The following is a 25,110-nucleotide window of genomic DNA, read 5'->3' as shown; positions in this document are numbered from 1 at the left end:
TCGTTCCATGGTAGAAAACTTGAAATGTTGAATAAATTGAAGTGAGTGTAGAAGAGTCTGCCTTTAATTTAAACCTAAGTCTAGGGTTTATTCAACATTCAAAAGAGATACGACGAGAAGCATGATGATCTGCAATACAAGCAGAAAAGCAAACAGTTACGAAAACAGATAAAGCAGACATAGCATAATAATGCGTTGAAAATAATAACAAAGCGAAGCGCACGAACAAAGCTACATCACAACAATGGCTAAAGGTGATAATAATTTATTCTAAATGCAGTCTTGAAGAACTATAGTCAGGCCTGTAAATCTTCCGACAATTGTCGGAATTCCGACAGAACGATTTTGCTCTATAAATTATGACATTAAAAAAAAAAAATTCTCTAAAAAAACAAAATATATTCGTAACGTCAAAAGACAGAACCAACTAAAAAGAAAATAAAAGTGTCTTATTTTGTGCCTCGACGAGAGTCTATTTAAAACAAACATTGTACTTATCTCGTCAAAGACAAAACAAACCAGACAGCATTCCATCTTGTCTATAATTATCACCACCTCCACACTCCCCAGACGTGTACGTATTCACTGCCTACTGTCTGCCCACAGACTGTGTGTCTGCCCGCACGTAGCTAGCTAGTGTCGGTCACTCGCATTCGCGAGTCGTCGATCACACACAATGTAGTCAGTAATCAACTAACGCACATAGCGTGTTGGGGACCGGCCGTTTCTTTCTATTTTGCTACCGACACACACACACGTCGTTCCGTTCTTTTTTCATTTTAGTTCATTATCTCTATCCGGTTGACAGTGAACCGGAAAGATATGAATGCGAAATAAATATTTTTTCTTCAAATGAAAAGGTGAATGAATGCTTATATCGGAAGTTTTAGCTCCTTTGGCCTACGACAGATTCTCTTTTCCTCTATTCTCGCACGACCATAGTTTTTCAGTTATTTATTAATTCAATTATTCTTCCTATTCAATATGCCTGAAGTATTTTTAGATCGCAGTTGCGAAAAATATGACATGGTTTGACTAATCAATTGATGTGTCATATCTGGGTTGTGTTGTTAATCCACTTTTTTGGTTTGGTTGGTTCTATTTTCGCATCCTCGAATAGTTCAGACAATTTTTTCACCAGCCATTTACAGGCCTGTATAGTTAATAACATAGGTACTGCCTAAATGTACAGTGGTTCGAAAGTATTACCGGCATACAGGTGGAGGGATAATTTTAAGTGAAATGCTCCATGGTACACTATAAACAATTGGATACTTTGTTTTGCACAAGTTATGGCCATTATCATTATAGATTCATTTAATATCAACTCTATTTGCTGTATGAAGATAGTAATCAGATTGTGTCAATGATAAAAAGTAAAAGTCATTTTTATCTCTTAGCTATATGCATCCTGCTACCTCCCCCCCCCCCCCCCCCCCCAATTTTTATTACTGTCTACTAAACCAATATAAGAGATTGATATGTCACATGAAAACAGTAATTGGTTATCAATACTTCATTCACATTCATATGAATGATCTTTTTTCATTTGTTACAGAGTATTTCATTTATTATTTCAGGCTTTGCTCAAGCGTGTGTTAGTTCTTCGAAGAATTTATCATGCCATCTCCCAGAAATTTCACACTATTCAAGATACTTCTCCACCAAACTCTTCTTCAAATTCAAACTCTGAGGAGAAGAAACCGTCAGTCCTTGATATTCAAGATAGTTCTCAGGCATCTGGCAGCGATGCTTTGATTAAAATTGGAGTTAAGACAGGACTGAGCATGTTGTTTTCTCTCTTCAAACAAAACTGGGCCTTAGCATCAAGTACAGGTCAAGCTTCCTCCTGTAATGATGTTCTTGTCACTGCTTTGGATCTCATATCAACCCTTCCACCTCTCTCACTGGCAAATGAGAACAAGCTAACAGCACTTGGTGAGCGATAACATTTTAAAGCACAAAGCTATAACCAATTTTTTTCTATGGGAAAAATAAGACATTTTGGGCTGCCTGAAGCCTGGGATCCTAAAAATATTAACGTAAATTTGAAAATGGAAAGGTCTCAGACATTGTACTGCTTCCATCCAAAGTCTTTCCAGTTTCACCTTTTGGTTATTTTCTTATTTCTTTCAAGTTAATCTACTAATCCGTGTTAGTCATTAACAGCAAGACTGGATTTCTTTCTAATAATTATTTCCCCCAATATTTATCTGGTCATAAATATTACCCTTTGTTTTGTACACCAAAAGAGCAGTAATAGTGACTTGGGTTTTAATGAACATGGAGTTATATTACTGTTACCATTCTGCAATGCACCTTTGATTTCAATCAAAAGTGAGCCATAATGCTGTTACTACCTTATGGTTATGCGACTATTTGGTCTTGTGGTATGACACCCGTTTTCTAATCGGAAGGTCTTGGGTTCGAGCCCCACTCAGCGCATAGTTGAGTCCTTGGAAAAGGCTCTTTACTGACATTTTCTCACCATACTCAGGTGTAAAACGAGTACCTGGCCGTTAACAGCGTTGTCTTTGTCCAAAAAATTGTAAGATCGCCTTACAGGCATCGTGTCCCGTCCTACATGTTGAATGTTGCTGTTGACCAGGGACCCCTTGTAAAGCGCTTTGAGCACATTTAGTGGATATTGCGCTATATAAATGCACAGTTTTTAAATTTATTTTTTTAAAATTTAAACAGTCATATATGATGTCATATCAAAGTAAAATTGAACCCAGCCTTAGAGTAAGTAGCCCTTCAGAGTCATAAAGCCCAAAAGTGATCCCATTTTCTGTGGTATAAATTGGTCAATGACTTTTGGTTGCCACATGTTGGATAGGATGCTTGTCTATTACTATTACAAACTCTTTGCCAGATCTAACAAACCCAACTAGCAAATCACTGTGATTACCTGATTAACTTTGCACAAAATACATATAAGTGCTTATTTCTTTCCGTGATATTGATCAGTCAGTATAACCTGACCATTTTCCATCTTTGATGCAAAGTAGATAGACTCGATTCTGCCATTTATATTACCAGTAAAATTGCATTCTACAAACTCAAACCATATTTTTTCAGCTTTTTCATTTGACTACAGACTGTTGATTGTTAATAAACTATCACATTTTAAAAGTTAAAATACAAAGATCCTCTTCAGTCATTCATTTGATATAGTATTGTCCTGCTCACATGCATTGGTTTTATTTAAAAGAAAAAGAGGGATCTAAGCCCAAACACTCTTCATTAATCATTTCTCTAGTTGCACAATAGATATTCTCTGTATTTGTTATGTTAAGAACATAAGAGAGTGTATATGAAATCCAAATTCTAAAAAGAATTTTACTTGCTTTTTGAAATGGGTGCACATTCACCACCATTCAAAACTACCTTATCAGCAATCAAATATATAGCAGTTTTCTGCAGATCCGTGGAAATCCGTGATTTTGGCGACAGGAGAAACTTCCTCCTTTTCGACATCTTCAGCGAATTTCACGATATTCCACTTTCTCGCAAAATTATCATTCCCTTTTCATTACAGTGAATCTTTCCATATATTGGAGCTGAAGACATCTGAACTGTGTGACTATCAGTGATAGTTTATCACCCTATTGCTGTAAAAATTGGGGTTAGCTTAGTTAAAATGGGATTTAAAGGCCTTTTCAGTTTTTGTCACCATCAACACTGATATAGAATTCTAAGTTTTGCAGGGATAAAAAAGTCATCAATGCTTACAGCTGCTTTTTCCTATATTATATTATTACGTTTACATTTATTTCCACAAGGTATTGATTCTCTCAACTCAGTAACACATTTCTTGAGGTTTGCGGCTACACCACAATCTGGGGCAGACTTATCAGGCCAGCAGTTGGCATCCACTTTAATGTTGACAATTGCCATGCAACGGGGACTTCTGCACCATCTTCTTGATTGGATTGACTTAGCATTACAGATTTCTGCCATTAGTCAGAGAAGTAATAGAGAGGGGTCTCGAAGCAAGATTGGATATATTAACAGCCAATTCTTTAAAACTCTTGTCACCCAGATGGTTGAGAAGACTGTAAGTATTATTATATTATGCTAAGGATCAATAAATGAAATAATTAATGGATATAGGTATATTTGTCACAAGTTATTGAAATAACAATTTTTGCACCATATATACATTCCCATTTTTGTTTACACCAGAAATGATAATAAATAATGTAAGATGTAAGATATTAATGTAGCTTGCTTTGTAAAGTAAAAACAAATACTTTCTAGCCTTTGATCAAAAGAGAATCATAAACCTTAGAAGGAGATGGTATATTTTAGTTCTTTAAAATCATTTTTGGGAAAGACAATGCATTAAATAATTACAAGAATAAGTTGTATCTCAAACGTTAAGGATTGATACATATTACTAGTAGTAATATATTTTTGAAAATATGAAATTGAGAAATTAGAGAGCAGGCACCGGTGTGAGATAAAGATCTGAACAAATGCATATGAAACAGTCAAAGCAGGAAAGAAAAATACAACAACAAAAAAAACATCCCAAAAACTCAGTACGTGAAACATGTACCCTTGTGAAAAATAAAGGAATTAAAATTGTCCCAACTATCGGGGACCTCTGTGATGTAATGGTAGCACGTCTGACCAGTAATCAGGAAGTCTGAGGTTTGATCCCCTGTCGAGGAAGACTGATTTTTTTGGAATGCTTTTTTTCTTGTATTTTTCTTTCTTGTTTTGTCTGGCACCACTTCACACTTGTTCAAATCTTTATAGTAATATATTACATAATATTGCACAACTAGAATATTTTATGTTATATTTGAGTTTGATACACTTTCCTCATTTTTTGACCAAATTACTGTTATCATTTCAGCTTAAAAAGTGCATAAGCATAATAACGAGATAGAAGACGAATGCCTTAATTCCATCTGAATTGGAAATTTTCCAGAGAAATTTTAAATCATAAATCATGTTATCTGCCTCTTGTATTATCATTTTAATTTTGAAAGTTTTATATTTTTGAATAATTGATTCTATTCTTTTTTTTTTTAGATTTCAGTTGTGCTACATAATTTGTTAAACTGAAATGGAATATTGAATATTGTACAATGAGTTTATTATTTTAATTCAAATTCCAGGGTGGATCACTGCGATCATCAAATTCAAACCTTGCTTCAGATGAGGATGGGTTGATTCCAATGTATGAGGCAGCCATGTACCTTCTAGAAGAAGTAAGTAGTAGTAAAAGTCACTATATCTAAGATGTGAGAGAATGTTCTTTTAAATTATTCTATTTTCTTCTTTTCAGTCTTTTTTATGCCATTTAATCATTGCTTTATAAGTTTTTGGCTTTTACAACTGTTACAAAGTTTTGACGTAAGGTTAAACATGTTATTAAATTAAAACATTATGAAGCTCATTGAGCATGGTAAATCAGTGGAAATATGCTATGTAAATGTTCATATTTGTTTATTTGATTTTATTTTATTAAAAGACTATTAGATTTACATATTGTTCTCAGTTTTACTGGCTCTATGGATTGATAAAACTAAATCCTTAAATTTCTTATTGGTCAAATATCTATTATTTTGTCATACATTTCCAATTCAGTCACGAGATGATACGATTAATGGGTCTCAGCAGTATGACTAGATTTAGGCTGCCTTCTACGATACTTATGATGACTCCTTAAAAAAATGACTTTCCATGGTACTTATAAATTATACGCTTTGACCAACCTTACTTTCTAATCTTGGAGAGGAAATGACCATACATATATAATAGTTTTGTTTCTTTCAAAAATATTTTTGTATCAATACACCTTCACTTTACCCATAAAAAATGAATGAGAATTCTAACCCTTTCTTAAGATATAAGTTATAGTTTTCCTTTCCTGATTTTAATTTTATTTATACAGCTCTACAGTGCAGCAGATGAATACTCTAACAATGGTAATGGATTGGGTGATTGCCTTGCCAGCCAAGTTGGGGGCGGGGCTAAAATCAACACCAGTGTGGCATCAGATGTTTACGTTTGGGGCAGCAACAGCAGTCATCAATTGGCTGAAGGGAATCAGGAGAAGATCCTAACACCTAGACTAACTTCTGCATTTGCTCAATGTCATCAGGTGTGTTTTTAAACCATCAATGGCGGCATTGGTTTATTATGTTGTCATAATGTCATTTTTGAAGTACAATGTAAACATTCGTTTCTAAGGGGATCAGCTATTGTACATGTATATATTTTTAACTATGTTATGGGAATTCAAAAAGAAATAATTTTCTTTCTTGCTCTGCTTTATCCAAGGTACTTATTTCTTAAATTTGTATTTATCTCTCTTCTCTCATCCAAAGGTGGAGGCTGGCCAGTTCTGTTCCTTCCTCTTGCACCCCGATGGGAGTGTCAGTGCTTGCGGCAAGGGCAGCTACGGCCGTCTGGGTCTTGGGGACTCCAACAATCAAACCATGCCCAAGAAACTTGTCTTTGAACCTTCTAAGGTCATTAAAAAGATTTCATCCTCCACAGGCTCAGATGGCCACACATTGGCCCTCACGACAGATGGAGAACTCTTCAGCTGGGGAGATGGTTAGTTTATCTTTTTCTTCTTCTTGTCATAAAGTCGCAACTCCGTGCATCGAAGATAATCGCGACTGAGTGTGGTGAGGACAAATGGACATGCCTAGGCTTTTATTTTGATTTTATTGATTTCTCTGTCAAATTCAATTTGGCCATTAATTTTTTAAATATATACGGGCAGAGAATTCCATATTCGGATGGTGCTTGGAAAAAACGAGTTGAGATGAACGTTAACTCGTAACTGCGGGACCTGGTATGAGTTGTCAGTCCATGACGAGCCTTAAAGAGGACTTTGGCTTTTTGAATAGTGCATCTTTCATGTAATGGCGACCAGTTTAGGCTCTTGTACATCTCACTGACCCCGTGTGGTGTCCAGGGTCCCTCAACTGAGAGGGTCAAGAATAGCCCAACGCCAAGCCAGCGTAAAAGGCGACTAATGGTGTGTGATTCTCCCATCTTTGAGTCACCTGGTCCTCCAGGTTGGGGGATGGCAAAGGGTTAACACCCCTTTCCGTTAAACTCAAACCATTACAGAAATGCAGACGGACAAACCAAATCCTTTTTTTAGCTTGGGCGACCAAAGAGTTTCTGGAATGACAGAATTTATGAAGGACAACAGACAAAGTTTGAAAGGACTCTGCTGACCCGATAACGTCTTCGCCAAACAAGCAGCTTCGAATTGCGTCGTGGAACATTCGCACCATGTATGAAGCAGGAAAAAGCTCTCAAGTTGTGACTGAGATGAGAAGATACAGGCTGCATATACTTGGAGTAAGCGAAACCCACTGGATACAATCCGGACAGAAACACCTCAAGTCTGGGGAGAAGATTTTATATTCAGGGAGAGGGGACGGGATTCATACACAGGGAATAGGAATCATTCTAAGCAAGTTTGCCCAGAAGTCACTGAGAGGATGGGAACAACACGGAGAAAGGATCAACATGGCGTCCTTTACAACACAGAGTAAGAAGATCAGCATGAAGATTGTACAGATCTATGCCCTAACAAATGATGCAACAGATGACAAAGATACATTTTATAGTCTGCTACAAGTAGTCATTGACAAGTTGCCAAGGAAAGACATCAACATATTGATGGGAGGTGCTAATGCTCAAGTGGGACAGGATAACGTAGGTTATGAAGGTATCATGGGACGTCATGGCATGGGAGAAATGAACGATAATGGTGAGAGATTTGCAAATTTCTGTGCATTCAACAGTTCGGTGATTGGAGGATCAGTGTTCCCCACAAAGCAACTTGGGTCTCACCAGATGGTGTGACAGAGAATCAGATTGATCATTTTTGTATCTCTCGAAGATTCAGACGTTCATTGGAAGATGTGACAGTACGGAGAGGGGCAGATGTTGGATCAGACCACCACCTGCTATTGGCAAAGCTTAAGCTCCGACTCAGAAAACATAGGACCAGATCACATACAAGAAGAAAATTCGAGGTGAATGCACTTGATGGGGAAAAGAATGAGGAATTCAAACTACAATTGAGTAATAGATTCCAACCTCTTACTGAGCTCGAGGAGGACATAGATGTAGAGTCACATTGGGCAAAGATCAAGGAAGTCAACATAACAACTTGCCACGAGGTATTGGGTGTAAAGAAATCAGAACATAAAGAATGGATAAGTCCAACCACCTTGGACCTTATTGAAAAGAGAACAAGGAAGGAACAAGTGACTGCAAGCCGAACAAGGGCGTCAAGGCTGGATGCACAAGAGCAGTATCGAGCCATAGCTAAGGAAGTCAAAAGATCTGAAGAAAGACACAGAAACATTCATGAACAGACTTGCAGAGAAAGCAGAAGCAGCAGCGACAGGAGGACACATGAGGATCCTTTATCAAACTACCAAGACACTTGCTGGAAAATATGGGAAACCAGAGGTACCAGTCAAAGACAAAGATGGGAAAACTATTTTTGGAAAAGAGGCTCAATCTGAATGATGGAGGGAACATTTCAACTGCCTTCTGAACAGACCACCACCAGACAACCAGTCAGAAATTTTGCCTGCAAGGAATGAGCTACCAATTAGCTGTGATCCACCATCGATAGCAGAGATTGTGGGTGCCATTAAATTTAAAAGATAAAAAGGGGGAAAGCTGCTGGACCAGACCAGATTCCACCGGAGGCTCTAAAAGTTGATGCTGAAAAAAAAATGCAGAGGCCCTGCACCCACTATTTGAGAGAATCTGGAATGACGGGATATTCCCAAAGGATTGGAAGGAAGGACATCTTATCAAGCTTCCAAAGAAAGGGGACCTCAGTAATTGTAATAATTATCGAGGAATCACTCTTCTTTCTATCCCAAGGAAGGTTTTCAACCGTATTATTTTAGAGAGAATTAAGAATGCAACAGATGCTAAACTGCGGGACGAACAGGCAGGTTTTCGGGAAAACCATTCAACCACCGACCAGATTGCCTCTCTGCGAGTCATAGTGGAACAGTCTATAGAATGGAACTCCTTTTATTGTCAACTTTCTGGATTTTGACAGTATTGACAGAACAACATTGTGGAAAATTCTGGCAAATTGACTCCCTGAAAAGATAGTAATCCTCATCAAGGAAATGTATGAAGGATCAAGTTGCAGGGTTGTACATGATCAGCTTACTGACAGCTTTGAAATTAAGACTTGTGTCAAGCAGGGATGCTTGCTCTCACCCTTCCTGTTCATCCTTGCCATTGATTGGCTAATGAAGGAAACCTCCAACAAAGGGCGAAGATATGGGATACAGTGGACTCCCTGGACACCGTTGGATGATCTTGATTTTACAGATGATCTGGCTCTTTTGTCCCACACCCAGGACCAGATGCAAGCAAAAACCACAATTATAAACAGCCTCTCGGAATCAATTGGTCTAAGAATTCACCCTGCAAAGTCAAAGGTCTTGAGGATAGGTACGCGTCGAAGGGAGCAGATCAAACTAAAAGATCATGAACTCGAAGATATAGACACTTTTTGCTCTCTCGGAAGTATAATTGACAAGGATGGAGGCACGGAAGCAGAGGAGAAAGCACGAATAGGAAAGGCACAGGCTGCATTCACATCTTTGAACAGAGTTTGGAGAACTAAAGATAGACTATCTCCCTTCGACTAAAGCTAAGACTTTTCAACTCAAACGTGAAGTCTGTCCTACTGTATGGATGTGAATTTTGGAACGCATCACAGGCATGTATAAGGAGGGTACAGATTTTCGTAAACAGGTGCATGCGTAAGCTACTCAGAATAAAATGGATGGATAGAATAAAAAATGAAGTATGGAAAAGAACACAGCAGAAACCAGTGGGAGAGGAAATAGGAAGATGATGATGGAGATGGATTGGACACACGCTTAGAAAGAATGACTCCACTATAACAAAGAAAGTATTGGACTGGAACCCTCAGGGCAGAAGATCAAGGGGAAGGCCACGAGGAACATGGAGAAGAATTAAAGAAGCTGATATACAGAGAAGTGGTAAGACCTGGAATGAGATAAAAAAGTTAGCTAAGGATAGAGAAGGATGGAAACTGTTTGTCTGTGGCCTATACCCTGACCCAGAGTGAAAAAGGCAATGATGATGATATCTCACTGATGCTTTCAGTCCTCATGCAGTCGTTACAAACAAACCTACATGCTCTGTTTTGAATTTTCTCGAGGTTCCATCTGCTTTTTACTCTTGGGGTACCAGACACATGCACTATAATCTAAAATTGGTCCTACAAAGACTTTATAGCAGGTTTCTCTGATGCTCCTTGGAATTTCCCTATACAGAAGGCTATCGTCCGCAAAAAGTTGAAAAAAATTAATACTTTCCTCGGCATATCATTGATGTAAATCAAAAAAATGAAGTGGATCTAAAACTGTTCCTGACAGGACTGTAAGTGATGATGACATTTTGTTTTCAACAATGACTCTTTGGGATCGCATTGAAAGAAATTATTTAATCCATGTGTGGATGGTTTTTGAGATCCCATAATGATCAGGCTTGTTCAAAATGCTTTGGTGGTGTACTTTATTAAATGCTTTGAAATCCAGTAGAATGGCATCTGTCTGGCTCCCTTTTTTCCATTCATCAGTACTGTAGCTTTATGACCAATTTGATTTTTGGTCACGGGTACCCCAAGGAAGATTGAGGGGGGTGGGGATGGGATAAGAGAACAAAAGGGTAGAAAGGTTTTTAAGAAGAAAATGGATTGAGGTGTGTAAAATAGCAGATAATCAACTGTGTCTGTCTTTGTCAATATCTTTTTGTTAGATTGTGTAAATGATTATCTTAAATATTTATTTCTCCAAAATCACTATATCACAATTAAAGAAGCATTATTGATTTCAAAAGACAAAAATAAATGTTGCTACATAGAAGGTATAAGTATCGCACGCAATTTTGTTACTTTAACCATGGCAAAGAAATTTTGTTAAGCATGCAATCCATTCTTGATTAGAAGAAATTGGAATGGAACAACAAATTCATAGTTCTATTCAAAGTTCATTTTTTCAAAAAAGAAATATATTCCTTGGATGACATATTGATGGTTAAAAATTCGAATTTACTTTATATGTATTTTTTTCAGAGTATCACATTATTTGGTAATACAGAGATGTATGTATGCATTTTTACTCAACAATATTAACCTGGTTACCTCCATTTTGGTCAGGAATACCATTTTTACCCAAATGACCATTTTTTCTGCTTTGCACTGGGCCTTAAAATGATCAACCCGGAACATTGACATCTGTTACTTATTAAGAAAATGAGTATTGAAAAGCAGAGCTATAAAAAAAGACCAACTGAATGTGTATATGATTTTAATATTAATTATTTTTTACATTCTGTCAGGGGATTATGGGAAACTGGGTTTGGGAAGTAACCATACTCAGAAGTGTCCCAAGATTATTCAAGGACCACTATCTTCAAAGGTATTTGTTCTACTACATGTACCGCAATGAAATTTTAAACTATAAGCTTCTTATGATTTGGTGATAGTGAATCATGAATTGAAATAGAATTACTATTTTAAACAAGGTAATAGAGAAATGTTCCCGCCTTCATGGTTTTCAGTATGTATATTCTCTTCCATCTGTTACTCCCCAAACCGCTACATCCCCATAAAAACACTCACAAAAATAATTATGAATTGTTTGTTTGAACAAATTATGATACAAGACAGTGTTTATGTTATATATTTAATGGAAATCGAAAGAAATTTTGAAATTTTGACTTAAAAACATATCTTGATATTGTTTGGAAGATAAAATCACCAAAGCATCAGAAAAATTATAATTTTATTGACTCTATCAAGGAGAAAAATAAGAAAAAGAAAAGGAAGCCTAGTTTCTTTTACGATAACATCATAAATCTTTTTCCAACTGCAGGTGGTAAAGTGTATGTGTGCTGGATATAGGCACAGTGCTGCAGTAACTGTAGACGGAGAACTATATACCTGGGGTGAAGGAGACTATGGACGATTGGGTAATAATTGAATATAAGCGTGGAATGATTCATAATTAATATTTTGCAATTTTGATAATAATAATGATAATAATAATAATAATAATAATAATAATAATATGCCCTATGGCACTTTTTTTTGGTGAGTTCTTTCTTGTCTTTTCTGTGGAAAGTGCTCGGAATTGGATGTTGTAAAATATTTTCTATTTTTATCTTATGAGCTGCTCTGTGAATTAATGAACAATATCTTCATCATTATATATCATTATCATTATCATTATCATCATCATCATTATCATTATCATCATTATCATCATCATCATGTGGGTGGTTGGATGGGAGCATCACCCTTGAATCGTATACCTATGATGTTCGCATGGGTGTACGATCCGATAGTGATGTCGTTTCTTCTTCTCTTTACTAGCCTATCCTGCTTCTTTGGTTTGTGATTGTATTTTTGACAGGGGATATTTTTTTTTCTGTAAATCTTCTGCCTGTTTGTTCTTGGTTATTTATAATTTAGCTTATGATATTTCTAGGTTATGATTTTGATTTACATTTGTACTATTTTTGTTAGATTGCTTGTTTTTTTTTGTTTCAGCGGTCTCTCATATAACCTCAATTGTGTTGGAAGAGACCTAAAGCAACAAACAAACAAAATAATCATCATCATCATCATCATCATCATCACCGTCAGCATCATTACCATCTTAATTAAAGCATTTTGAAATTTTCTGTCAATCAACATCTTTCTTTTCTTTGTGATAAGGTTTTTTTCTTTAACATTTTGCCCTTGCTTTTAGTGGAATCAATAGTAAATACCCATTTAGAGTTATAATGCTTTTCTGAACATTCACTTTATCTTACCTTATTTAAAAAACAAACCCAAACTAACTCCTGTAGTAAATTGTGATTTGTTTAAGGTCATGGCGATAAAACATCCCGCAATGTCCCCAAGCAAGTGAAAGAGATTGGTTTGGTGGGTCAGGTGTCATGCGGAAGTTCTCATACATTGGCCATCTCTCAGGATGGGAAAACGGTTTGGTCGTTTGGAGGTGGTGATAATGGTGATTATTTGATTTTTTTTGAAGTACTTTATCTTGGTTCTGGATAAATTATAAGAACTATCCATTCTTTTCACCGTCATTTTCGTCACTGATAAAACAGGAAACGAAAAAGAGCCATTATTATTTAAAAGAATATATGATATCATGGAAAGTCGTAATTGCATGTCACTTAAGATTTTGTTTCAGAATGATAAGTGATATAAGACAGTTCTGAATTTCTGTTTCAACTGTTTACTTTTGCCTTTTAAATAATTTCATATTCATGTTAACCACAATACAGAAATTATCAACTCATACATTTTCAAACTTATTGGATTCACAAGAAAATAATTTTTCTCAAGTGTTTTAGGCCCACCTTAATTACTAAGAGGAAAATTTGATCTCTTCTACTGTTTGATGTGCTATCAGGTAAACTGGGCCATGGAGATATGAATCGTCAATCTAAACCAACTGTGATAGAAGCATTTTGTGGTCTTTACATTAGGAAGGTGGCTTGCAGCAGTCAAGCATCTCTTGCTCTTACTTCCACGGGACAGGTAAGACATTTTTTATGTGGAAACTCATTAGATGTTATGACGATCTACTAGGTATTTTTTTTTCACTGGATGTTATGGGCAATATTCCAACGAGAGTCAAAAACTTAGTAGAAAAAAAAATCTAAATATCTTTTTGTTTTTCTTTTGTAACTTACGATTTTTTATTTTTCAGAACGATTACAATATATATATAATTTTCTGGGACATTTTGAAAAACGAACGGTTTATGAATTTGGAATAAAATAATTGTTTGGATTTCATTTATTTTCTTTAATATTGTAAATCTTTATTCATTAATAGAAGTTGTCAAGTTTCATTTCCTTTAGGTTTATTCTTGGGGTAGTGGCTCCTGTCTTGGTTTTGGTCTGGCTGATTTTACTGCTTTGAGGCCCAAACTGATAGAAGAGTTGCAGAGTGTTCGCATCATGGATATCACATCGGGAGATAGCCACTGTCTGGCACTGTCTCATGGTAAGTTGAAACAAATGTACTTATAAGCTTGATTATTTGCATTGGACACTACATTCCCAAGTAGATGTGTTGATTATAACTATGATAGCACAGATTGCAATGTTAACTAACTTTTGGTTGATTTTTTAATTTGCCAGGCCTATTTTTAATCATTTGAATTTTGTTAATTCTAGAGCTTGCCCTCTGTTCAGGACAAAATGAAAAAAGCACCCGGCCACCTTTCTGAAAACAGGTAACAGATGTCATACTTTGTGCACTGGTCAAAGGATATTGCTTAAAGATTACTTTGATTTAAAAGATCATTTGTGTTGTTGAATACATTCAGGTTGATCCTTCTACATTTTATTATTTTCAGACAATGAGATCTATGCATGGGGTAACAATGCCATGGGTCAGTGTGGTCAGGGTCATGCCCAGAGTCCGGTCACACGACCCCGTAAAGTCATTGGTCTTGACGGGGTGCAAATCCAACAGATATCAGCTGGCACTTCACACAGTGTGGCCACCACAGCCGTGCCATATGACAGGTTGTTTTACTTATTTCTTTTTTTTTTTCTTTTTTTTGAAATGGTGTAAAATATAAATTGTCTTATGGACAATGCCAGTCATGAAATAATAATTATTTAGAAATTTAGAAACATCATTGCGCCAATCTTTTTTTTGGTCCATTTTTCCATCTGACAAGCCTTTTAAAGATTTAGATTGGAAAAAGAAAAAAAAACAAACAAACAAACCTAATGCCAGAAATGTTAGATATTTTAAAAATTATTTTCACAAAGTTTTCATATTAATCTCAATAATTTTATATTGAATTCATATTTTTGTTAAAGATAAAGGATCTCGCTCTTTAATGTTGTAAAAGTGATACCTTGGTGTAATTATAGATAACAGTCTAAGATTTGAATCGCACACCAAAAATGTCATCAAAAAATGTAACCAGCGCTTGTATATACTCAGAAAATTAAGGTCTTTCAATGTGAACAGAAAGACCATGATACAAATCTACAAGTCATTAATATTGAGTATCGTTTCGTTTGGCATCACAATGTGGTATGGAAGCTGTGGAACAAAAGAAAAATCCAAACTACATAGAACCCTCAGAGAGGCTTCAAAAATAATTAACACCGACCTTAGAAGCCTTGACACAACTTTTATTAATGCAGTTGAGAAGAAATCTTTTAACATTATCAACGAAAAGAGGCATCCGCTGAGCGAAAAATTCAACTTCTGCGCTCCGGAAGACGGTATCTAGAAGCAAAATGTAGGACAAATCGACATAAGACAACCTTCATTCCAACTGCCATAAAATTAATTAACAAATCTTTTGTGGAAAAATGAGACAACCAATGAAAATAACGAGAAGCAGTGTCGTGAATCATCATCATCGACATTGCCGCCGTCGTTATCATCATCATCATCATCATCATCATCATCATCATCATCGTAGTCATCATCATCTTCATCATCATCATCATCATCATCATCATCATCATCATCACAATCATTGCCATATTCTTCTTAATATAAGACACTATATTTATAATATGGTTATCTGCTGTCCCAGCAAATATATCGTATCGTTCTATCTGTCTGTGTGCCTGTATATATGTATGTATGTATGTATGTATGTATGTATGTATGTATGTATGTATGTAGGCATGCATATACGATGATATGCTGGTTTGTATGTATGTCTGCATGTATGTATGTATGTATATGTGTTTGTATGTACGCTCATTTCTTTTGTATACATGTGTAGAAACAATGTGCAAGCGTGTATGTTCGTGTATGGCTGTGTCTGTATTTGTAAATGTGTTGATGTTCATACCATGAACCAAACTGAGCATTGTTTACCTCACATGAATTGCCTTTAATTTGGACAATAAAGATTATTATTATTATTATTATTATTATTATAGTCATATTTTCATAAATTCACCAAATTAGTCACAGATTTCTCTTATCCACATAACAGTGATGATAGAGTTCCGCTGATTGGCGGAAATCAACAATTTCAACTTTTTCTCAGTTTTACTCCAATTAAGATCATTCATTTTTTAATTTTCTTGGATTCCATTTTCTCAATGTTGCTGACCAGAAAAATCCGCTGAACCAGGCCCAAATGCAACTGGCTGGAAAAAATCTACGGAACCTTGCCTGTTCTATCCCAGATGTTTTGTTTTTTTTCCTGTGTTTGGAGCTGTCAAAAATTTCATAATACTGTAGTCAGGCAAATAGCTTACTCCGATGCATCAATTAATTTTCCTCCACTTTGACTTTTGCCACAATTATTGCTGATTTAACTGATGTTTATAATCTTCAATATCTTTGAGATCCGTTGTATTTTGTGCAATGCTTTGATTTGTGTAAAGCCACGTTTCCAAAAAAAAAAGTTTTAAAATGGTGTTAAATAGCTAAATGAAACTTAGAATGGTAAAAGCACCAGCAAAACTGTAAAAATTGATTTGCTTCAATCACCAAATCTTTTTTTTTGAAGAGAACTTTTAGAAAAATATTTTGCAATGTGTTGAAGCCTATCCCTCTTTACTTTTTTTTGCTGGAATCTTTTTCACATCTTCATTGATAATGCTCATAACCTGTTGTAGTTTTTAGCGAATTCTTTGATCTATATTTTGGTTTTAGGCAAGCAATTGCATGGCATCGTCCATTTTGTGTGGACTTACAGGAGGCCACTTTCTCTGTACTCTGTCGATTCCTTGAACACTACTGCGATGCTTTTGACAGCCCTGAATCTCCCCCACCATTTGCTAACAAACAGTAAGTCTTCATCATCATCATCATCATTTGCAACATCGTGGTGGTGTTGGTGTTCAGCAGTGTTGGTGGAGCTGTCATCATCATCACCATCATCACCATCATCATCATCATCATCATCATCATCATCATCATCATCATCATCAATCATCATCATCACCACGACCTTGCAGATAACTCCACTACTTGTACATCCCATTGTTCCCCTCAGACAACACCAGCAGTTTGTACTGCTGTGCCTGAAGCTTTTGTCTTCACATCTATCTCTGGCTTTGACATGTGGCTTGGGCAGTGAAGTCCTGGGACAACAGACCAAACCTCTCAGAAATCTTCTGTTCAGATTGGTGGATGCCAACAAACCAGAACCTATTCAGAGGGTGATTTTATATTTTCTCAACTTTTAAAAACCAGCCAAAAACATGGTTGTAAAAATGGAAAGCTATGTCGTTGTTTACCAAAAAAAAATAAAAAAAATAGGAAAGATGAAAATTATCAATTTTACATAATAACAGATGAAATATATAAGTTGTTAACAGGAAATACCATGTTGTCCATGAGGGCAAATTGGAAGTTTATACATTTTCCAAAAGTGTATATGAAATTGTCATGATATCGAAGGAATAGTGTGAGTGCCTTTTGGGTGTATCTATTTTGCTTTTCCATATCACATGAAAGCAAGCTTTTCTAAATGTTATGAGCTTATTAGTTGTTTTTGAGTTTTTAGGGCTCTTGAGAATTTTAGATTTTGTTTTTCTATTTAACAAATGGACTGTATTTTTAAAAAGTCTGAAATCATATGTTATTACGACAGCTGTGAATCAATTTAGGTTTTAAAATAGAAGTATTCTAGTGTATATTTAGAGTACTCAGTAATATTAAATGCATTTTGCATTCTATTTATCCTTTTTTGTTTTAGATTTTGAAATTTAGAGTTAGAAAAATATAAATTAAGATGTAAATATATATCAGAGTCATATGTGATTGCTCTATTTGAACAGACTGTGATAGACACACTATCTTTAGGAGCCTCCCTTTTGTTGCCTCCTTTACGAGAACGCATGGAACTGCTTCATTCACTGCTCCCTCAATGCCCAGGGAATTGGGAATCTTTGACCAAAGGACAGGTAGGTTGATGCATTGAGGAAAATTTGTTTCAATTGTTTGGACTTTTAATTATTTTTTTGTTTGTTTTTTGTTGTTGTTGTTGTTGCTGAATAGACAGTTTATTGCTATTACAATACGGAATGTGACCTCTGATTGACAATGATAAAGACGAAACAAAACCAAGCTTATGCATGCTTATTTTTCATTTTGAATAAAACTTATTGAAATTAATGGTTTACAGTAGAGGCTTATAGAAGTTATAGGTTCTGAGGTAGATGATAAGAAGAGGAGCTGTGATGGCTGGGCATAAAGGATGTTTGTTGAATGCCTGTATTCCACAATAAAGAAATATTTAGAGCTCAGTTAGGTGAGGGACAGAGCAATCTATTTTACAATTTATTTAATGCAAATTTCAGTCTATATGATGATAAAAGTTTTGTGTATTAACAAAATCTTAAATTTTACTTCAGCGCATGCAACTCGGTATAATTCTGACAAGCTTGCAAGACAATCAACACATTGCAGCCCTTTTGAGCCTGTCCAAAGTCAATCCTTCAATCCAAGACAAACAAAACTTGGCCACAGATCTACAGTTAGCAGAACTATTGATGAAAACTATCCTAAGAAACTTGGCTGCACATACGGTATTTACCGCCTTAATTGAAACATTTTATGTACTTTTCTAATAGTTATATTATTGAATATCATCATCATCATCATCATCAATAATTTGCAGGAAAGACACATCAATGAAATAGAGGCAAAAGTATGATCTTTCACACTTTTTTTTTTTGGTTGTAATTCACTTATCTATGAGACCAAAGTGGATTTTGATTTTAACAAACATTTTTTTTCCTCCCACCAAATCCAAGCATCAATAACACACTTTATAGTCACCTGGAACAACTACAAAAGACGTCTAACTTCTACTTCTTGGCACAAGACCGAAGGGCTAGAGCTCAAGTGGTCGTTGGTTCGGATAAGTAACAAACATTTAAAAAAATTTTTAACCAATTATAAAATAAGATTTAATATTGGGATTTGAACAAATTTATTATAGGACTTTTTCTCTATCTCTTTTCAAGGAAAGGGCATTGTATGCCATAAACTCCAAGAATGGCTCTGATTCCAACTTCACCCAAGAGTCCTCTCCTCCAGTCAACCTTCACTCACTACTAGTGTCATTGCAGAAACATCTTCTAGCCTTTTGTTGTAGCCACTGCTCAACTGATGACGTTGTAAGTTTTCATTTGCTTGTCAGGTTTATTGATTTTTCACATTCTTTTTTATTTTTTTTGTCTCTTGTATGGTATGGCCTATCTCAATTTATCAAATTAATATATAAAGTGTTGCTATTGGTTCTTGGTTGTATATTTTTACATATTTGTACATATATATATATATATATATGAGCCAAGGTCAAAAGGTGCCAATTTTTTTTCTCAAAATAAAAGTGACATAATAGTCCATTCATGTTTCTATATGTGTAGCAAAAACCCTGTACTTCATGAATCAAAGGCCCTTTAGATAACTTTAAGGTCTAACGCAGCATAATATCGTCAACAATACCTATAGGTTGCTGGTGTCACCTGTGACCGGTGACACCAAAATGAGACAAAAAATCAATAATCAAAAGTTTTTTGTTGAGTATCAAACTTTATTTAGTAAGTTATAGACAAAAAGACACAATCAACAACATCATAGTACAATAATATTACCAACTATTGAAGAAAATGTTGCTTTTTGGTGTCATCGGTCACAAGCAACATAGAATGCAAATATATTGTTTCATAAAAATGTATGTACATTAACAACAACAACAATATTGCTTATGTTTATTACCAGCAATGTTCAGAAACTTTTGGAATAAAATGTTCGGAAATAATGTGACCAAAGCATATCTTATTTAGCGACATTGTGTCACTTGTGACAGTAGACCGATGACACCATTACTTATGTCACAAGCAATACCAAATTGCAATTTCGACAATATATCATTAATTTCAGTCAAACCAGTGTAATAACCACAGTTAAATATGGAATTTAATAATATTCAGAAACCAAAGACTTCAAAAATAGAAATTTACATGGAAATTAGAGCATCTGAATGTGACTTGTGACATAAGACCGGTGACACCATTACTTATGTCCAAGCAACACCATATCACACTTTCGTCCATTATATATCATTATTTTCAGTCAAAAAAGCACAATAACCTACTCTAAAATGAAATTCAATAATATTTTAAGAAACTAAATACTTTCAAATTGGAAATATACTTAGAAATGATTAATACCATTGTTGCTATTACTTTGGTCAAAATCGGCACTAGAACTCAATTTTGCCTCAATAAATCAAGAATAGCAACTGAACACATGTAATATAGCCTGTTAAAATGTAATCAATGACATTTCAAGCTTTGAAGAACATGAAAACAGAAATACATTAGACATTGCAAACTAAAGTGTCACCTGTGACATTTTAACCAATGACACCAATGGTCACAAAAAGTACCAGAAGTCACACAAACACTAGATAAATATCAGCCATGGTAATGAATTCATGTAACCATACGGTAACATCCGCCCTACTGCTCAAATCTGCTAGTTTGTAGTAATTTTGTGTGTTAATAGTAAATCAAATCAAATTTCTTGACAACCCTTCTTTTATCTGGATTCGTCAAAAGCTTGAGTTTTGTCTTTTTCTTGATTGATACAACCCTGAAAAACATAAAAAGTTAGAATTACAAGGAAATAATTGTGTCAAAATCACAGTCTTATGGGATATGTCATAATATCATATTTGTAAGTAGAATAACAGCTGAAAACATACTTTTTGGTGGCACTTTGTAATATCCATTAGCAAGTGTTGCTTGTGACAATGTAAAATAGCGATGACACCAAAGATCAACTTACCTTTTCTGCCTGGAGCCACGCTGGGAAGGCAAATGAAAGTGCTGCACTTCAAAGACTGGTAAGAAGGGTGGATCAAAATTGCGAATCGCCATTTAACGAAACAAACTTCCACGTGTTCACGCATGCCGTGTTGCTTGTGACAAATGACACCAAAACCAATAAACCTCAATACCGGTAAAAAGGTATACATTTACTCCAAGATTTGAGTTCAGATAGTAAATCTATGCTTTTTTCTCATAATAAAACATTTTATAAACATTAAACATGAGCTTTAAAGTTTCTTGTCGAGTCTTAGTATTGTGCTGTGTTTGACACCAAAGGTCACAAGCAACACCAACTTTTTAAGAAGTCTATATGAAACTTAAACAGATATGTAATATACTGCAATTGCGTTCAAAAGTAAATTTTGACTTTATACTATTAGTCAAATTTCAATCACGTGAGCTAAAACATCACATTTAATTTCTACATGATTTCTAAAAAGGTCATGCGTTGACCTCGTTTTAAGCACATGCCAAACAGCATTCAAATTTCACTTTCAAGTTATTTCATATTCTGTTGAACAGAGTATGTTGAGCTATCTCATTTTATCTCTTCTTCATATTATCAATTGATTACAAGCATTAACCCAATGAAAACAGCCCATAATTAATTAAAAATCAAATTTTCTTAACACTGGTATCAGGCGGGCACCTTTTGACATTGGCTCATATATATATATATATATATATATATATATATATATATATATATATATATATATATATATATATATATATATATATATTGTCGCCATAGATTCTCAACTTTGTGTTTATACATTTTTATGCATGCCACGTTTGTAAACGAATTTCCATTTTTATGGATGAATAAAGTATATATTATTATTATTATTATTATTATTATTATTATTATTATTATTATTATTATTATTATAATTATTATTATTATAATTATTATTATTATTATTATTATTATTATTATTATTATTATTATTATTATTATTATTATTATTATCTATTTTGTATCTATTTTGTATCTATTTTCTATTTTTAAAAATATTATCTGGATTAAGAAAGGATATTATAATCTTACTTCCCCTCTTCCAAACTTTAAATACCATTCATTTCGAATTTATCTTAGAATTTCTGTAAATGATGCTTTCAAATTGCAAGAGTTACTGTTGTGGTCATCTAAAAAATTGGAAGTTGAGAGATTAACATCTTAGGAGAATACTGGCATTTTTATTATTATGGTTGATTCTGATGGATGTAAAGTATAATTTTTCTCCTTCTGAGTCAGGCCCATGGAACCGGAGTTTATCCCTGTTATTTCTACAGCGTGAAATGGACAATAGCAATTGCTTGCTGTCCTTTGGATAGGACGCTAGTTTATCGCAAATTACTTTCTGCCAGATCTAACAGACCCATTCACTGCGTGATAGATCTTGGTCCCTTTTTCTCTGGGTGGGGATCCTGACCTCCCATAGCGGGCAGGGGGGTACATATTGTGTCTTCTATCCCCTTATATCTGTTTTCCAACATGCTTTCTGTCTTTGTCTTGGAATGAGATTACTTGGTTTTGTCCTGGCCCTGGCCCGAGTCCTGGCTGGGAGGGAAACAGTCAAATGCATAGTTATTGTTTTGAGAGATGATATTTTTTTCCTTGTAAATCATCTCTCTGTTATTTAATATTATATTTATTTTTAATGTATGATGTAAGCATTTGAGTGTATTCCTCCTTGTTGGATTTTGTGCTTGTGTCCGGATGAGACTTATAGGTGATCTCAAGCTAAGTATATTGATGGTATGCTCTTGGAATCTACATCTGATCCCTATTTGTTCCCAATTCCCCTTTGTCTTACTCTCTCTTGGGTGCTTTAATTGTAATTCTAGAACTTTCGACTATCCCATTTTCTTCCTTTTTACTGGCGCTGATATAACCTAAATGTGTTGCAAGCACCGTAAAACCCTTAAAAACATAAAACATAAACATTGGTCCCTTTTCTAATGAAGTTCATATATGTCCACACAAAAAAAAAAAAAAATTATGAATAATTAGAGCAGAAAATAAAAGTGCATGCAAGCATAAGAAAACAACTGAATCAATCCTGCTTTATCTTTTATTTTCTTGGACATAGTTGCCATCTGTGGTCAAACATATCCACCAACACTTGCTGTTATTGTTCCCTGTGTGTGGAGAAATCATCAGCAACGCTCACAGAGTTATCACAGAAAATAAAGGATCTGAAGATTTGATAGAGCAGGTCGAAGGTATGTTAAAAGGCGATATCAATCTATATTTAATTTTTCTCTTAATAAAAATGCTGTGTCACTGTACCAAATTTGTATTATATTTTTACAGTAGAGCACCTTATGTTTAAACTTGAAGTTTATTATTATTTTTCTTCTGCGAAACTGCGTTGTCGTTATTGTAATTTTATTATTATTATTATTATTATTATTATTATTATTATTATTATTATTAATATTATCATCATTGTTATTATCATTATCATCATCATCATCATCAATACTTTGTTATTGTTAACTTAGTCAGAAATTCTGCCTCACCACTATCGATTCACCAACCATCTTCAATTCATTCAAAAGTATAGAAAAGAAAATTAAAAACTTCTATGACAAAAATAACTGGAATGTCCGGCTCTGACTGTGCTATTTATAGTGCAGAGACCCTTTCCTCCATCTTCCGCTAAATATGCTTGATGTGCCAACTTCTCTCTTCATGGGAGTTGAACCAGTGAGTGAAGACAGCTCACTGTCTCCCCAGTGGGTCAATGAATGTCAGTGCTATTTTTACATCTCCACAAAAATCCTACTCACTGTTTATCCCGACAGTGTTATAGTTATACTTACTATTAGGTATGTTGTAATGAATGATGCTGTAGTTGAATGAAGTCAAGTTACCTGAAAATGACTGTCTGTTTACATTTTTACGGTCGACTGGACTTTTGACTTTACAATTCACCATCAACATATCCTTTAAATTTATCCTTATTTGGTTTGCCTCATTTTTTGTTGATCTAAAGGGTATTAAGAGTTGTGTAAAAACTAAATTTGAGTTTGAAAAACAGTCAATTTGGTTTTCCAGCTTTAACAGGTCTGTCTTGATTTTATCATGAAAAGTAATTTTTCATTTTATTTTTGGATTTATCATACTGGGTTAATTATTTAACTGATTTATGTTACTCATTTATTTGTTTTAGTACTTATGTTTCCTGCTCGTTTCAACCTTAAGACAAATTTTTGTGAAAGCACTTTGGCAGTTCCCTGTGTGGTGTCCGGGGTCCCTCAACTGAGAGGGTCAAGAATAGCCCAACGCCAAGCCAGCGTGTCGTAAAAGGCGACTAATGATGTGTGATTCCCCCATCTTTGAGTCACCTGGTCCTCAAGTTTGGGGGTTGGCAAAGGGTTAACACCCTTTTCTGTTAAACTCAAACCGTTACAGAAACGCAGACGGACAAACCAAATCCTTTTTTTAGCTTGGGCGACCGAAGAGTTTCTGGAATGACAGAATTTATGAAGGACAACAGACAAAGCCGAAAGGACTCTGCTGACCCGATGACATCTTCGCCAAACAAGCAGCTTCGAATTGCGTCGTGGAACGTTCGCACCATATATGAAGCAGGAAAAAGCTCTCAAGCTGTGACTGAGATAAGATACAGGCTGCATATACTTGGAGTAAGCGAAACCCACTGGATACAATCCGGACAGAAACCTCTCAAGTCTGGGGAGAAGATTTTATATTCAGGGAGAGAGGACGGCATTCATACACAGGGAGTAGGAATAATTCTAAGCAAGTTTGCCCAGAAGTCACTGAGAGGATGGGAACAACACGGAGAAAGGATCATCATGGCGTCCTTTACAATTCGGAGTAAGAAGATCAGCATGAACATTGTACAGATCTATGCCCCAACAAATGATGCAACAGATGAGGACAAAGATACATTTTATAGTCTGCTACAACAAGTCATTGACAAGTTGCCAAGGAATGTCGTCAACATATTGATGGGAGATGCTAATGCTAAAGTGGGACAGGATAACGTAGGTTATGAAGGTATCATGGGATGTCATGGCATGGGAGAAATGAACGATAATGGTGAGAGATTTGCAAATTTCTGTGCATTCAACAGTTTGGTGATTGGAGGATCAGTGTTCCCCCATAAGAGGATCCACAAAGCAACTTGGGTCTCACCAGATGGTGTGACA

At 35.2% G+C, this 25,110-nt stretch overlaps 1 protein-coding gene across 6 annotated transcripts in view; it reads left to right on the top strand.

Annotated features, from left to right (window-relative positions):
• LOC144965271 (putative E3 ubiquitin-protein ligase HERC1) overlaps positions 1-25,110 on the top strand; it is a 127,770-nt gene that overhangs the window by 6,688 nt on the left and 95,972 nt on the right. For 3 of the 6 annotated variants that reach the window (XM_078900435.1, XM_078900432.1, XM_078900433.1), the window contains exons 3-19: positions 1,581-1,938; positions 3,786-4,060; positions 5,133-5,225; positions 5,912-6,121; positions 6,348-6,579; positions 11,401-11,480; positions 11,937-12,033; positions 12,936-13,079; positions 13,488-13,615; positions 13,942-14,086; positions 14,442-14,613; positions 16,730-16,864; positions 17,073-17,238; positions 17,860-17,985; positions 18,436-18,609; positions 19,051-19,203; positions 23,022-23,154. In XM_078900435.1, the coding sequence (XP_078756561.1) occupies positions 1,581-1,938; positions 3,786-4,060; positions 5,133-5,225; positions 5,912-6,121; positions 6,348-6,579; positions 11,401-11,480; positions 11,937-12,033; positions 12,936-13,079; positions 13,488-13,615; positions 13,942-14,086; positions 14,442-14,613; positions 16,730-16,864; positions 17,073-17,238; positions 17,860-17,985; positions 18,436-18,609; positions 19,051-19,203; positions 23,022-23,154 (2,821 nt within the window). Of the gene's footprint in view, positions 1-1,580; positions 1,939-3,785; positions 4,061-5,132; positions 5,226-5,911; positions 6,122-6,347; positions 6,580-11,400; positions 11,481-11,936; positions 12,034-12,935; positions 13,080-13,487; positions 13,616-13,941; positions 14,087-14,441; positions 14,614-16,699; positions 16,865-17,072; positions 17,239-17,859; positions 17,986-18,435; positions 18,610-19,050; positions 19,204-23,021; positions 23,155-25,110 lie in introns of all 6 variants that reach the window. The other 3 variants (XM_078900434.1, XM_078900430.1, XM_078900431.1) reach the window with 1 other exon arrangement.

The sequence above is a fragment of the Berghia stephanieae genome, chromosome 2, assembly GCF_034508935.2.
Source record: "Berghia stephanieae isolate SIO BIC M18660-M18661 chromosome 2, UCSD_Bste_1.3, whole genome shotgun sequence".
Lineage (NCBI taxonomy): Eukaryota > Metazoa > Mollusca > Gastropoda > Nudibranchia > Aeolidiidae > Berghia > Berghia stephanieae.
The sequence above is the reverse complement of the archived record's forward strand: the minus strand, read 5'-3'. Positions and strand labels throughout refer to the sequence as shown.